Source organism: Cyprinus carpio, chromosome A17, assembly GCF_018340385.1.
Source record: "Cyprinus carpio isolate SPL01 chromosome A17, ASM1834038v1, whole genome shotgun sequence".
NCBI lineage: Eukaryota > Metazoa > Chordata > Actinopteri > Cypriniformes > Cyprinidae > Cyprinus > Cyprinus carpio.
Genome location: NC_056588.1, coordinates 9,399,752 through 9,416,030, shown reverse-complemented (window position 1 = coordinate 9,416,030; position 16,279 = coordinate 9,399,752). Strand labels below are relative to the sequence as shown.

The 16,279-nt window shown below is 35.3% G+C and overlaps 1 protein-coding gene and 1 long non-coding RNA gene across 3 annotated transcripts; one reads left to right on the top strand and one right to left on the bottom strand.

Annotated features, from left to right (window-relative positions):
* The first annotated feature begins 1,026 nt into the window (after nt 1-1,026).
* Nucleotides 1,027-3,996, top strand: LOC109107893 (homeobox protein HMX2-like). 2 transcript variants are annotated; one of them, XM_019121064.2, is made up of 2 exons: nt 1,027-1,540; nt 2,297-3,996. In XM_019121064.2, exons 1-2 carry the CDS (start codon nt 1,276-1,278, stop codon nt 2,842-2,844), a joined length of 813 nt encoding a protein of 270 aa, XP_018976609.1. In that variant the 5' UTR covers nt 1,027-1,275; the 3' UTR covers nt 2,845-3,996. The 2 variants fall into 2 exon arrangements, with proteins under 2 accessions (XP_018976609.1, XP_042629864.1); XM_042773930.1 differs by lacking the exon at nt 1,027-1,540 and adding an exon at nt 1,589-1,810.
* A 5,593-nt stretch (nt 3,997-9,589) lies between these two features.
* On the bottom strand, nt 9,590-11,832 carry LOC122148280. Its single transcript, XR_006162225.1, has 3 exons — nt 11,744-11,832; nt 9,797-9,842; nt 9,590-9,725 (listed from the first exon to the last, which is right to left on the bottom strand). It is a non-coding gene; the product is annotated as an uncharacterized LOC122148280 (long non-coding RNA).
* Nucleotides 11,833-16,279: the final 4,447 nt, after the last annotated feature.

The window sequence follows — 16,279 nt, the reverse complement described above, 5'->3', positions numbered from 1 at the left end:
ATATTCTGCAGGCAAATGTCCGTCAAGTAGTCAAGTTGTGAGGGAAAAGGACAAAATAATGTTGATCATCCTGCAGCTAGACCGTGACAAGTGCATTGTTAAGCATTTGGGGTAAATTTACAGTGGAATAAACGGCAGTTATGTATTTTGTTGTGCAAAATACACTGATGCACTGTATGAGAGCATTTTACATTTCCTAACTCTGTATGTCCTTTAATTATATAATGTTAATATATTTAAACTCTTTGTATTACATTTTTTACAGCAAAATGAACTGATAGCACATGTGGTACAATTGAAGGCCACGTGATTTTCTTTTTTTCTTTTTTCAATATGGGTCTCTCCTGCATCTGTGGTCAATAAAACACACGACACTAAACCAAATGCAATAAACTATTAACTAAATAAGCTTAAACTATGAAAATAACAGAAAATGCAAAATAAAATACTTAAATGTACATAACTGATAACAAGCATATATCTATATCTATCTATCTATCTATATATATATATATATCTATATATATATATATATATATATATATATATATATATATATATATATATATAAACAAATATGATGGTTCGCAGGGAATTCAGAGAATACCCCTTTCCCCACAAATTCCCCCTGAAAAGGTGATACTTTCGACTTATATTTAAAAAATAATAATCTAGAGTAAATGTATTGCGCAGCTAAATAGAATGTAAATGTGTAAATGTATGCTTTTTTTACATTTATTATTTATGATATTTTACAATAAAAGTATATATATTATCTATAAAACATAATATTGTTTACCGTGTGTAATAAAGTAACTTACAGTTAGCCAAAGAACAGATTTGCACTGTTGCATTTTTCATTCTTTTCACGTTAAAACTTTTTTTTTTTTTTTTTGGATTAGGCAGTGTAGTATGTTTTGCACCAAGTCAATCTCCTTCGAGCGCTCTTCATTTCTCGTAAGCCATTGACGAACTCAGCATTTATAAAATTTGAAAATTCCGGGCGCGCTTTGAGCGCGTGATTGGCCAGCGCCGGTCTTACCTACATGCAAATGAGGGCACGTTCCACCCGCCTTGAGACCAGAGCGCGTGGAAGTGGAGAGGAATGCATTCAAACACTTTTGAGCCCACGAAAAACAAGTTTTTTTTTTACGTCCCAACAACTTTAAAGAACCATTTTCAAATTAGAAGAAAAACAAATCTATGATTAGCGGAACTTATTACGCGTTGGCATTGTATCATTTTTAGCACATTTTGAACTGTTATGAGGCGAGAATGAATAATTCGGAGGACAGCGGAAGCAAGTGCTCGCCTGCCCCCATTTCAAGCTTCACGATCCAGTCCATTCTGGGCACCTCCAACGAGGGAGTCCGGTCGGCTGGAAAGGACAGCCCCAAATCGCAGCCGAGGAAGCGGACGTTGTCCGTGTCATCGGAGGACGACTGCAGCGCCGGAGAGGACTCGGGCGACTGCTACTGCTCTGAGCCCGGTGTACCAGAGTCCTGCAACCCGCACCAGCCTCTGAACTTCTCCTGCCTCGGTGAGTGACGATACCGCCAGTGTCTTTGTATTGTTATTATGAGACAACGTTACCCCATGATCAATAAAGACATTTTTGATATCATGATGTTTAGTAAGAAATTCACTTTTATAAAACGTCTCACTTCAGAAGCAATAGCCTAAGTATAAAACATGACCTGTTTTTGTAACCATGGTGACTGTAATGTATTGTTGTCCCAATTGCCACCACTAGAAAAAACTCCAGTGGTGTTTTTATCCGACATATCGCGCTTCGGTGAACAGGGGAAAGGTCAAATAATTAACCGAATTTAATCCAGTCTGCTAATTGATTATGCCGGTTTACAGAGGCAAAGCTGCATTTCGTCAATTGAGCGTTAAATGTAACACGATTTAATTAATATCGTGCACCATTACTAGTCATATTGTATTGTTTATTTAACAGGGCACTTGTAACCTTTCAACAGTCGATCAAACAGTCAGAGTTCAAATTTAATGAACTCTTGTGTAAAGTATCGAGTAATGGCTATGTTTAGCCTAGCCTAATAGAAAAAAAAAAAAAACATTGTGAATTTAATGATGGACTAATATTCAAAGCACTTTTTGTGCTACACTAAAAATAAACGTGTTTGCAGCCATTTATTGAATTCACACATTAGCTATGCATATTGTTCATACGGAAGCACGAAAGCTTTATATAATTATTAAAAGGACTGGAGGGTTGTGGTTTTACAGCACAATTTGATAAGACGAAATTTTTGTGTTGCATTGGATGCAGGTGCCACAAAGGGACTTCTACCTGTGCAGGATGGGATCGACCGCCGGCCGCATTTGACACCATCCATACTACCGGATTACAAAGACGAGCAGGAGCGAGCGTGTGGCCAAATGTCTCCCGTTTCTGAAGAGAGACAACGTGATGGCCAGGACAAACAGAGCAGCTCCGCCAAGAAGAAAACGCGCACCGTCTTCTCTCGGAGTCAGGTTTATCAGCTCGAGTCCACGTTCGATATGAAACGCTATTTGAGCAGCTCCGAGAGAGCCTGTCTCGCTTCCAGCCTGCAGTTAACGGAGACACAAGTGAAAACGTGGTTTCAGAACCGGCGGAACAAATGGAAACGACAGCTCTCTGCGGAACTGGAAGCTGCGAACATGGCGCACGCATCGGCGCAGACTTTGGTTGGGATGCCTCTCGTTTTCAGAGAAAATTCGTTGCTCCGAGTGCCGGTTCCGAGGTCCATCGCTTTTCCTACCCCACTGTATTACCCTGGAAGTAATTTATCAGCTTTACCATTATACAATCTTTACAATAAGATTGAATATTAACTTCTGCGCACAACGAAAACTCCTTGCTAAAGGATGACACATTAGTACAAAATACACATTTAACTATGTTTGACAAAATTCATGTCTATTTATACCTCTTTATTTGGTGAAAAAAATATATTTCTTATTATGCGGCAATTAAACGAGTATATGTGTAAAACACAAAAGCAACACGGTTCTGTACATGTCCTATAAAATACACCATGTGTATAATTATTATTTTGTACTTTTATTTACATTTCTGTCCCCCGATTAACCAGTTTTACACATTATGAGGAGTAAAAACATTGAAATAAAAGTGTAATCATTCGATTCCTGTCTCTAAAATGAAAACATCTAAGATTTGGAAAGTACACTCATCAATATTGATAATAATAATAATGTATTGCACTGTATTGTATTTATTATTTCTTTAAAAAGAGGTCTATTAAATACACAATGATTGACAGTAATACCAGTTTAAAAACTGCAGTAGCACATTTTGATGTGATGCCTTTTCTTCTAAACAAAAACATAATATTTACTAAAATTTAACATAATGTTTACTGCTCATTATTTTACGAGCAGTCTTCGAATGACCACAATAGCAGAAGGCCTACATGGAACCTTGTGAATGAATCTTTAGTAGTTCAGTGTATAAATTCTACACTGCTCTCTGTTTCGTGTGTTTAAGCTCAAGACAAACATTTGTGTAGTGACACTGGGTCATGTAAATTGTCCCTAGTTGATGCTTTCGCAATTAGGGATAATTACATGTTGCTTGTCACACGAACACGCATTCAAACATTCTCGGAGACAAGCGGAACGTCAAAAGCGCAGCGGGGCCTCAGAGAAGCCGCAGTCAAGAATGACAATGCTCGCGGTGCAATCTGATAAGACGCACCCGCTGTCAAATTACAAAGAGTGTAGTGGTGTCATGTTGCACTGATTCCGTGTTCTCTATACCTGCCACAGAGAAAGTTCATTATCAACACACATAAGTACTTTTTCCGACATGATGAATGCCATCTTGAAATATGTTAATTTATGGATTGCAGATTAAACAAAGCAGTTTTAACGGAATCTGGAGAGAAATTTGATGTTGCGCACAAATAAAAATATTTAAACATGAAGTATTACATTTAAAATATAGTTAGAGTTTAATTTAAACATCAGTAAACACCTAACTTTATTTTTCATAGTTGGCGGATATTTAACAGAAAAAAAATGTTGCTCTTTTTAATTGTGATTTATAGACTAGATTTCTTTGAAAAATTCGCACTTCGTAATTTCTTCGTAATCCCCCCCCCCCCCCCCAATCGAATATGAAAGAAAAAAACCCAGAAACATCAGTGACTTCCCTAAAGGCAGGATGAAGAGAAGCTCCTAGCTTGCTAGTAATACTGTTGTTGCTGTCTGTTTGATTGACAGCTCAGACCAGAGGTCAGACTTCTCATTATTTACATGCGAGCATAAACTTATGTGACTTCTGTGTAAATTTCATCCTGTAGGTTTTCAGTGTTTTCACATACACTTCCATTCACCGCTTCACACACCCATCTGTTGGTGAAATGGCAGGTGTGAATTACACATTTTAATAGCACAGCAATGAAAATGATTTGGTTTGAAGAGGTGGAAGACAGTGTGGAGCAGATTTGTTGAGATGATGTGTTGTGCCTCAGGATTCATCAAACTTGCCAGGCACAGCGAAAAGCAGGAGTAATTCAGTTTGGGATGTAATTTATGAGCAAGGTAATGGGCACTATATATAAAAGTGGAGAGGGAGAAAGAGAGTGAGAGAGCAATATAAATACAGAGAGAGAGAGAGATCGAGAGAAATGTTTTTCCATTCTTCTAATATCAGAACTGACATTGGTCTATTAAATTAAAAGCAGTGCTAAAAATAAAGCATTCAGCATTGCTTACATTCATGCCCCTGAACCAATTTAGACAAAATACTTATAAAAGGTGTTTTTAATAATACTGATATCTGTGTCTGCATGCTGTCTGTGGACTGTGTCCATTTATTAGCTAATGTTCTGTTTTCATAGTATGCATGTGTCTGTATATTGTTGAGACAGCAGCTGAATGTCTAACTGCTCAATAATGAAGGAGTGCTGCAGGTTTGGATGGACATTTGCCATGATTGTCATTCACTACAAACAGCATCTAACAGAAGCTGCTTTTCTCTAAATTAATTTAAGAAAAACATAACAAGGTTTCTAATTGGCCTCTGTATCACTTATGACCCCATACGAGCGGGTGAACCTCCAGACTAATGGCTGAAATGAGGAGCTTGAGTCTGAACTGATTCTGGTTTATATCAAATCTTAATGGAGGAGCCGAAGGGAAATTATGTTTGGATCCCCCCAGACAATAACTAAATATGAAAGCCACTTAGTAATTTCCAGATGCACACTGAGATAACTTTCAGTTGTATGAAAGAGTTTAACATTTCATTGATGTAGTGTTTTAGTGCGAGTACCATTCACAACTACATCTATCTATCTATCTATCTATCTATCTATCTATATATATATATATATATATATATATATATATATATATATATATATATATATATATATATATATATATATATATCTGTGTGTGTGTGTGTGTGTGTTTGTTTTCATCCTATATATATATATACTATAATTTTAATTTCCTTTGTCAATATTTTTTTTTTTTTCTAAAATATTAACTTCGTAATTTTTTTCCCCCAAGTGATCATGGAAAAAAATACTCAGCTTTCCTAATGTCTTCAATCCAGTGAGGGTGATCACTTATTTCATTGGAAAGTAGAAAGAAAGTCCATTACATTGAGCAAAATCAATAATCATGGTAAAAAAGTATCTTCTACAGCTGAACTTTTCTCTCAGAGATGAAAGGTGATCACATTAATCCATTAGTTTACATTGATTGTGCAGATACAAGAAAGCACTTGATTAGCTGTTTTTATAGGTGCAGAACAATTGCTTGTTTTCTTTAAACTGAAATTCATCGCAACAAAATTTGCAGGAATTATTATTTTGAAAAATTATTATTTTTAAAGACAAAATTATATATTTTTAAACATTTATTTTATATATATTTTTAACACTTGTTGATTTTTTTAGGAACAACATTTAAGAAATACACATAAAATTAACCAAAATAAAAAGTTAAAAATAATAAAACACTTATTTAGTAAAGAATAAGGTAATAAAAAGGTATTTGTTCCCTAAAAACAGTTGCGTTGTTTAAAAACATCAAAGACACAAACTACTAAACAAATAAATAAATACAGCAAAAGTGCTTCCTTTCTCACATGAAATATCACTGAGATGATACAGACACTGCAACAGTTGTGTGATCTCTCTCTCTTCTCTCTCCTCCATCTCATCTGTGCTATCTTACTCTTTGTCTCTTTCTCTCAGACTCTGCTTTTTTCGTACTGGAAGAGGAGGGGTGAGGGGGTCATTATTCTATTTAAGAGGTACAATTTTAGTAATGGCTTTTGCTGCAGTCCACAGAGACACAGCCAGCCTCCCTCAATATCCTGAACATTATTTGCTCGTTTAGTTAAATGATGTTTCTAATTGGTTCATAATTAGTTGTAATGAGGCGGGCCCGAACGTCTCTGATGCAGATACGTCTTAATTCAACATGGCATCTCACTTCTTCAGGAATAGTTGCCCATGGTTCTCGGAGGGATGGAAGCGAGAGAAAAGCTGGAAGGGGGAGGTTTCCTGCCATTGTGTTTCCAGTAAATTGGAAAATGAAGTTTGCAGAGCAGTGGGGTTGAAGACCGGGCCATCATGAGCGCTGCTGCTGTCTTTCTTAAATGATCTGGCCAATTGTCAAGAACCAAATATGGCTGTTACTTTGACATAGAACAGACAGAATAGAATATTTAGTATGGTGTGTTGGAAAAATTTTTCATTAATGTTTACTAAAACATAAATTCTTTATTGTAGATGCATGTGGGGGGGGGGGGGTGGTCTGTGCTCGTAAGTGGTAAGTGAATGCTGTGAAAGAGGGAAACTGAAGGTCATTGTGGCTGGTTGGTGTTAACATAAGACCCTTTTGTGGTTTGGATAAATGAACATGTCCATTCACTGGAGCCCACTCACCCCTTTTAAGCAGAACAGCCTAGTAATACACACAGACACACACAAACACTATCACACTTATATACACACACAATCAGTGGTGCCCAATCACTTCGTTTAAACAGCTCTAACAACTGCATGAAGACCCCTGCTCTCTGTTGATTTTTCTCTCTCTCTTGTTTTCTTTCTCTCACCCACATGCCCAGATAAGCTCACTCATTCATTGAGATTCATGTTGGATAATAGAAGTTGATCATGCATTCACTTACTCACTTGAGATTAATTCTATATAACTAGAATTGAACTTTCACCTAAAACAGAGAGTTTGAACAATGACTTATTGAGCTTTTCCCTAGAAGTGAACTTGCATGTGATACCTGGGAAAGGTATTTGTTTAGGTGTGTGTTTTATTTAACTTGACACTCTACTCTTTTCTCTTTTTTATGCCAAAAACAAGCCATTGTATACCTAGGTATCTAAATACATATGACTAATAATATCACATTATAATTGTTTTTATTTATTTATTAATATACTTATTTTAGAATTAGGATTAATGCACAATATAAATAGTCTATTAATATATAATAAAATATTTATAATATATAATTATAACATAATAATTATAATTTTAATTTTAATTGTAAATCTGCCACTAAATATAAAATAAAAAATATAATTAAAATTAAATGTATCAATATGTATGAAATATAAAAACAATAAAACATCAATAATATGAATACATGTAAGCACACACACACACACACACACACACACACACACACACACACACACACACACACACACACACACACACACACACACACACACACACACACACACACACATGTATGGGATACATTTCATCCCACACTCTAAAGAAACTTGTAAAAACAGGGCACACTGTACTGTATTAATATGATGGAATTTTTTACAGGTGTTTTTGCACTGCTTTGTGTTTAAGAGTTTTTTGTTTGTTTGTTTGTTTTAACAGTGCAGCAAATTATATTATTTGTATTTCAGTATTATTAAAATTAAAAGAATTTTTACATTTTTCTTACATTTAGTGAATATGAATATGCATCTATCTCTAGAAAGAAATTTGATTAGAGAGATTTATAGACACTAGGAGGCAGGGGTCACTCAGGTGTGAGGCGAGTCAGGAACAAAAACAATGAAAAGCACCTGTGCTTTATAGAGGCAGCTTGAGTGATAAGGTGACTGAAACATGATTGGAATCTAGTTTTTATGTGTGAATTTATGTATTCTTTTTTTTAATTTTTTTTATTAAGAAGTCAGACTACTTTGTTAAAAATAACTTGAAATGTATTTGCTAAGTATTGCATTAGGCAGTGTATAACTTAAAAAAAAAAAAAAAAAAAAAAAAAAGATGTGGTTTATGTTGCAAATGCCCCGGAGAGCACTTGACTGAGGGTGTTTTTAGTAAACAAGCAACTCAGTTTTTGAGAGATCTCTGCATAAAGCACCACGTCTGGGTAACAATTCAGATGGGTGTGTGAAAGAGAGTGTGTATAGTGGAGGCCCACTAGAGATCTTTTTCTCACAGGGAACATATTTGTAACCATTAGTTGGGTCTCCTGTTTCATGTTTCGTGTCATCTCTGAGCTAACAGCATCATCCGAGTGTATATGTGTATGTGTGTGTGTCCTGAAGCTCCATGTTAGTGGAAGGAGACTCTGGTGCCTCTTCGTCCCGCAGATGATGCATCATTCTGGGTGTAAAGAGTAACCCGAGCCCTTCCTCCAGCATGGCTGTGGTTCTCCGTGGCCCCACAGAGCCCTAGGGAGGCTTTTAAGAAGATTTGGTGCTAGAGAAAACAGCTCTTCAAAAGAAGTGTCGTTACATTACTGAGTAATTAGCACTGCACTAGGGGCAAAGAAGCTCTCTGGCTAGCCAACAGAAGCTACTGCTACAGAAGACATACGCAAGTACTGTGTGTGCTTGTGCTTTTGTTTCGCACCAGTTCAAAGGACCTTTTAAGAAAAGCATTTAAGCATTTTGTCTTTGACGAGAAAAAATGCAGTCGACAGCCTTGTCATACTACCGTCTTTCCATGTCTTCGTAATCATTTAACATATTTACTGTGGCTTGTTCTGTTTCACAGAGTGAGAGAGTCACTAAGTGCCTTTTAAAAGCAGAACAAACATTACAGGTTAACAAATGTGACATTTTAGATATATGCTATAAAGGGAAAACCACCCAACATTTCAGTACATTTAATTTGACAGAATGGGAAAATGGCAATTTGAGGCATTAGCGCTTGACTTTGAAAGCACCCGTTTGAAGTAAAAGACATGCTGATTGCTTTAATTGATAATCTGTGGTTGGTTAAGTGCAGTTTTTGGTGTGTGTGGTCTTAATGAATAAATGTGCATTTTTTTTTATTTCACACAAATTTGACTGTTCTCTCTCTCTTGCTCATGGTTTTAATTCAGTCTGACTAACTGCCTGGTAAAGAATAATACAGAAATGCTCCACGGATTGAATCACACTACCATAGATTATCCATCCAGTCCTTTCTTCCCCTCAAAGTAGGATGGTTTAGGCAAAATGGAGCTTGTATTTCTTACTTCAAAGAGTGTTTGAGGGTTCTTTGAAAGGTAAAAAAAGACACACACAGTACAACAGTACAGAAACACACACACACACACACACACACACACACACACACACACACACACACGTAGGTCCACACTAAACCAAGTGGCTGAAGTCACCACTTACCCTTAGTCCTCGTTAAGGAGACTGTTATCATATTAGAATCATATTAGCAGAGCATGGCTTAACCTGAAAGGTCAAAGGTCACAGATCAAAGGTACAGACCTGTGGGAAGCACAGAAGGAGAGGATGATCCTCACCTCTGTAATGGAATCCTCTCATTACAATAAAGCTCCACTCCGCCTGCTGGGGAGAGAGAGAGAGAGAAGCCACGGTCATGTGATAGGAATCAAGCCAGAGGGAGCAAAGCAGATTTAGGGCCAGCCAACCAATAAAAAAGGAAACAATGACATCATGATGACACAAAAGTAGAAGTGACTTTATTCTCATTGAATTTCAAAGCAACAGGTAAAGATGATAGAGAAATGGGTTCTTAAATCTTAGTTCAGACACGTGGCCCTCATTCAGATTTCAGACCATTTTAAACAACAAAACATAGACCACCAAAAAATCTTATGGAAACTGCCAATTAACATTAAAACAATTACTTTCAGTTTTAGGTAGTGTAAAAATGACCTTATATTTATACCATATATTCTGATAACTCCATAATTGTAGCAGACTGCCATTTTGTTGTTATTTTATTGAAAGTAACTAGATTAGTGGCTTTTAAACTGGGGTTCAGGGCAGTCATGTAGTAGTAACAATAATAATATATAAATTGTATAAATAAATAAATAAATTATATATTATTATTGTTACTACTACCTGACTACTATATATATATATATATATATATATATTTATATTGCAACATAATAATATATATATATATATATTGCAACATAATAAATAATAATAACAATATTTTTCAGATAATATTGAATTATTATTATTATTCCTTAGTACAATGACACTGTAAAGGCCAGTTATGTTATTGGGAGATAACACTTTCAGTGTGATTTAATGTGTTTTTATTTTTTTATTTTATTTTATTTTTTTCTTATTTTATTATCAGCTAATCAAATTGCGGACCATTTGAAATCCTTGCAGATCACCGGGTTTTGAGAACCACAAAAAAAGGACATAAAGCTCCGGACCAGCCTGTGGGCTTCTGGCCTCTCATTGGCTAAGGTCACAAGCTGTGATCAGGGTTCTGACCTCTGACTCATGGCTTGGAGGAACAGAGACAGACACAGAGGTGGAGTTGCCATCTCAGAGTGAATAAAGATCTTTGACCTTCACCTGAGATTAGTATCAGTATCAGAACTAGTGTTTATTTCACTTCCACCCTCTAACTAAACCCATCTTTCTTTCTGTCTCAGTCTTTGTGCTCCAAAAATTACATGAAACGGGTGGTTGAATCCTGGCAGAATGAAAAAACATGGTGCTAAAGGACATATGCCATATGTCTCTTTTTAAATGAAATAATACATTGGTGCCCTTTCAATTTTTTTTATCCACATTAAATTATGGACAAAATATTTGGATACTTTATATTGTGTTCAACATAAGAAAGAAACTCTTACAAGGTTGAACCAATTGGAGGGTGAGTAAATGATGAAAGAATTTCATTTTTGTGTGGACTACCCTTTTAAGCATAAGCAAAAAAAAAATAAAAATAAAAATTTACTCCAACACCTATAAAGTTGAGGAGTACTTATATTGACAAACATGTAACATTTGAAAATTAGCAATCTGCAAAAATAAATGTGAAGCATCATATGTTTGCTGATGCAATATAGTTTGATATTTTGTATTTAGGCTAATGCAATGAAATTCACAAGGTTTATGTGTGACTTTTGTGTCAAAACTTGTCCAAATCTTTTTATGTAAATAAAATGTCCGAATCAAAGTTTTACAAAGTCCCTGCCTGTTTCAGTCTACAGAAATATCTTAAGCATTATACAACATTGCGAAATGTGAAAATGCAGTTATTCAAAATGAATTTAGAGTCAATTACTTAAAATTAAATAAAACTATATTTTAAACATTCAGTTATATGAGTTTTATTTATTATGCAATTTGGAAAGTTGTGATTTTTTAAAAATAAGTTTGGCTTAAAACTTATTGATTTTATATAATATTTGTCATATTAAATCACACTGTGGTATAATATGGGTAAACCTTGGTTTTGCTAAATTCACCTGTAGCCATTAGTCCGGCAAAATGAGATCAGTCTCCATGAGGCTTGAAGCCACTGAGAGAAAGGAGGAGATCCACAGAAAAAGATCTGAAAGAAAAAGAGAACAGATCTGAAGGCTTTATGGAAGATTAGAGCCAACAGTGTGCTGAGTGATTGGTCAAGTCTTTACGATGTCATCACCTGTCACAGATCGCTATGGGCAGAATTTACAGCTTGCCTGTGACACCTCTCACATATCAAATCATATTCCTGTGAGACAGAGTAACTGTCAAACCCATTCCCTTCTGTGATCCCCACTGAAAGACTGCAAACCGCAACACTGTGCCTTCAAACTCCCAAAGAATGAATGGATAGAAGGGATCTAAATAGAAAGAGAGGATAAATAGAGAAAGGGAGGAAAAAGAGGGAGTGAAGTCCTTCCTGCAATTAGCATTCACGGTTAGCTAAGCAGAACTAATGCAGTGTTGAGTTACGTGTTCGCTGTCGAAGAACCCCTGGGCGGATTAGACAAGAAAGATAAAGAGAGATAAAGATAAAAAAAAAAAAGAGAGAGAGAGAGAGAGAGAGAGAGAGAGAGAACAAACCCTTCAGATCCATTACAAGCTTTATTAGGGTGCTGGGTTATTGGTAGTCTGCTCTCCACGGGGGCAAAAACAGTAGCGCACACACACAGGGAATGAGACATATTTAGCCTTGAGGAGGTGAGTGCTTAAGAAGTTAATGATGGAGTCGTTTTCAAAACAAAAAACAACAAAAACAAGAACTCTTGAGCCTGTGGGACTCTGGGATTTGTTGTGTGCAGTTTTTAACCTGAAAAAATTAGCCCTGTTTCAAAGGTAAACAAAAGAATTGCTGGGCAGACCTTACTTTGTCCTTTTCGTTTACTTTTAAAAAAGAAATCTAATGGCAAACTAAATCAATACGGTCTATATATCATCTCTATGCTTGGTCTAAACCGCTGAACTCAATGGTTTTCTCTTTTTTTCCTGTTTTCTTGACAGTTGACAGCTTAAAGAACACTCATCAGAGCCTCTCTCGCCTTCTCAAACACACACACACAGAGAGGGCACATGTCTTGTGGGCTACTACTCTTCAAACACTGTATCCCTGACAGAAGACATAACAGCCGAGGGCGACTGTCCAGTGTGTGTTTAAAACGGTGCATTTGAAAAGGACCCCATTACGGCTGTCAATCTCTTGCCTTCTTTCTATCTACTTTTAGCCTGTGATGCTCTTCTATTTCTGTTTTCACAGAGTTAGGTATAAAATTCTGAATTGAATAATTGTCTCCCTTTCAATTTATGAGCTGCACTTTGAGTTGGGTGTACTCCACAAAAAGCTGAACTGGAATGACTGGATGAAGAATTTTATTTAATTTAATGTAAAGAAATTCAACACAAGTAATAATATAATTATAAGAAATTAAGGAAATATAATGTAGTTTGAATATATAATATAAACATATATAATAATTAACAGTACAGTTTTCTTTTTTAGTTTTAAAATGTTATTTATTCCTGTGATGGCAAAGTTGAATTTTCGGCATCCAATACTCCAGGCTTCAGTGTGACACAAGCCTTCAGAAATCATTCTAATATGCCAGTTTGGTGCTCAAGGAATGAAAACAGTTGTGTTACAAAATTTTACACATCCTTGCTGAATAAAAAAGTATTAAATTCTTTTAAAAAATCTTATTGACCCCATATATAATAATAATACAGATTTCTGTCATTTTTCAATACTTTCAAATAAGCCTTTGTCAAACCATCATTCAAAGCTTATCTTGACCTTTGCTTTTTTAGAATTAAATACTTTTCTTTTAATTTTTAAATCATTGTCATTATTATTATTATTATTATTATTTTTAATAAATCTAATCATTAACATTCAAATTGCAACATTGCCAGAAAAATGTCCCCAGGAAGTGGCTGTTTAAATGCCCTTTTGTTGGGATAGACAGGATTAAAGGAACATGCTCCACCTGAATATTAATTTAAAAGCATTTCATTTTACAAGCTAATTGTAGCCCTCATTGTAAATATCCAGCCTTTTCTCAAGCATGTAGGTCATGAATCTTGTTCTGTGATCTCATCGGACTCTGTAAAGTCATACATGCATCTCCTGTCCTTTATTCGGAGCAGTGTGATCTCATGGGTCTTGGATGTCACTTCTCCATCGGGTTCTCACGCCAAAGAAGGCTGTTCTCACGCCACCCGTTAGCTTTCAGAGAGGCTGAGAAGTTCCACTTGTCCTCCTTCATAATAGAAATAATAGGAACATGCTGCCCTTGATATATTTACTTGCTCTCTTTTCTGGCATGAAATCAAATACCTTACGCATGCTTTACTGCTGCCAGCCGATCGTTTGTTACATCTGACAGGGATGACCACATACGTGAGGGGTGGTGGCGGCAACCTAATGTGTTAAACTCCCATTCTCTTTTCCACCACCACATGTGTAAATGAATGCAAACAAGCGAACAAACACACAGTTTCCGGAGAAGAAAAAAGGTGCCAATTATTGATTTGTTGTGACTGGGCCATTGGGGTTTTGATTGAACTCCAATGAATAACCTGTTGTCCTGCCATAAGCACTTCCAGATATGTTGACACAAACTGAGAGGACATTATTTGAGCTAATGTTACGTTTATGTCTTTTCATGATCATTCCAACCATCTTCTAATCAATATGAGTAGAAAATAACAGATATATTATGAAGCATACATATGTCCTTGTGTCCACACACGTTGACTTAGTAAATGCGGACATTACATAGACTTCTATTGTTTTTATATACAGATGGTTATACACTTTTTAACCTAAACCCACCTTTACCCCTAACCCTCACAGAAAACTTTCTGCATTTTTACAATTTCAAAAAAACTTTATTTTTGTACCAGTTTTACAAATGAGGACATCCCCAAATTTTGTAAATTTTGACAGGTTTTGCTCATTTTTGGGTACAAATTTGTCCCCAAAATATGGTAAAGTAGGCACACGCACGCACACACACACACACACACACACACACACACACACACACACACACACACACACACAGATGGACAAACACACACACACACAATCTGGCAGATTTTGCTGCTTGCTGATCTGTAATTGTAGTGGATTGAATCTACAGTTTAGAAAAGAGAAATAATTACCTAGCTAATCAGAGTAATTTAAGGTAATGGTTGATTCACATTTCGCAATATGGCCCATAGCACTTCTGTTTAATGAATGCAGATTGCCAATATTTACTGCTAAAGGTTTTTAGCAGAAAGTCGATAATGTATCTGTGCTCCCACCAGAAATGGCAGCAATTATTTTGCTCATTGAAGAAGCCTGTTTTAGCAGACATGGAGCAACATACATTGTGATCAACAGCTGTTTTTTTAAATGCTGGAAAAAAAATTATAATAATTATATATATATATATATATATATATATATATATATATATATATATATATGTAAACAGGTTAGAATATAACTCACTATACCTCTTTTTCACTTCATTTGCCATTTGTGTATAATTACAGTTCCATATTATCTCAATCCACTTTATTCTTTTGACTGGTTGGAGGCGGTGTGTTAAAGTGCACGACTGTTCTCTTGTTTCTGATTGGTTGGCCTTGCTTTTAAGGTCTGACAGTGAAGCTGCCATTTAGAGGTTGGCTGGTGATTTTCCAAGTTCGCGATACATTGAGAAGGTTGCAAAGAGGGTTCTTTTAGAGCAAAACCACGATAATCTTCTCCTTTGCATCTTTCAAGAGCTGTTACAGTTATTTTTTGCTAGAGGCCACAAAATGCATTTCATTTTATTTTAAAACAAGTATCGAGTGTAAAAATGCATAAGGCATAAAGAGAAATACGTTTAAAGGTTTATTTGTCCAAACTGACGACTGATCACAACTAATAACTTTCTAATGGCACTTTGTTAATATTAAACACGGGGCAACTTGTCACCTGCTGTTTATTGACACTAATTTAAGAATAATAATATTCTTTTAAATGTTAAATACTAGTCATCTACCTCAACATATTTTTTTTTTAAGGTTTATATTCTATTTTATTTCTTTAAGGAATATTTATATAGTAAAACAGTTATAAAAAACAAAACAATTCACATTTATGAAAAATACCCTTGTCCTTAATTCAGTATTTAAATTGAAATACCCTGATAAAAATATCTATGTATGCTAGTCAGTGTGGTTTATTTTATTTATTTGAGGACAAAATAACAAACATCATAATATAGAATACTTTTCAACTTGACATCTTCCCTTTATTTTATTTTGCATATGATAATGAAAGCCTAATTTCTCAAAAAATAAATAAATAAAATAAATAAATTATATATACACACACACTCACTACCACTCAAAATGTTGGGATCCGTAAGAATTGTAATGCTTTTAAAGAAGTCTCTTATGCTCATCAAAGCTGCATTTATTTGATCAAAAATACAGAAAAAAAGAGTAGTAATCTTGCAAAATGTTATTAAAATATTAAATAATGGTTTCTATTTATATTCTAT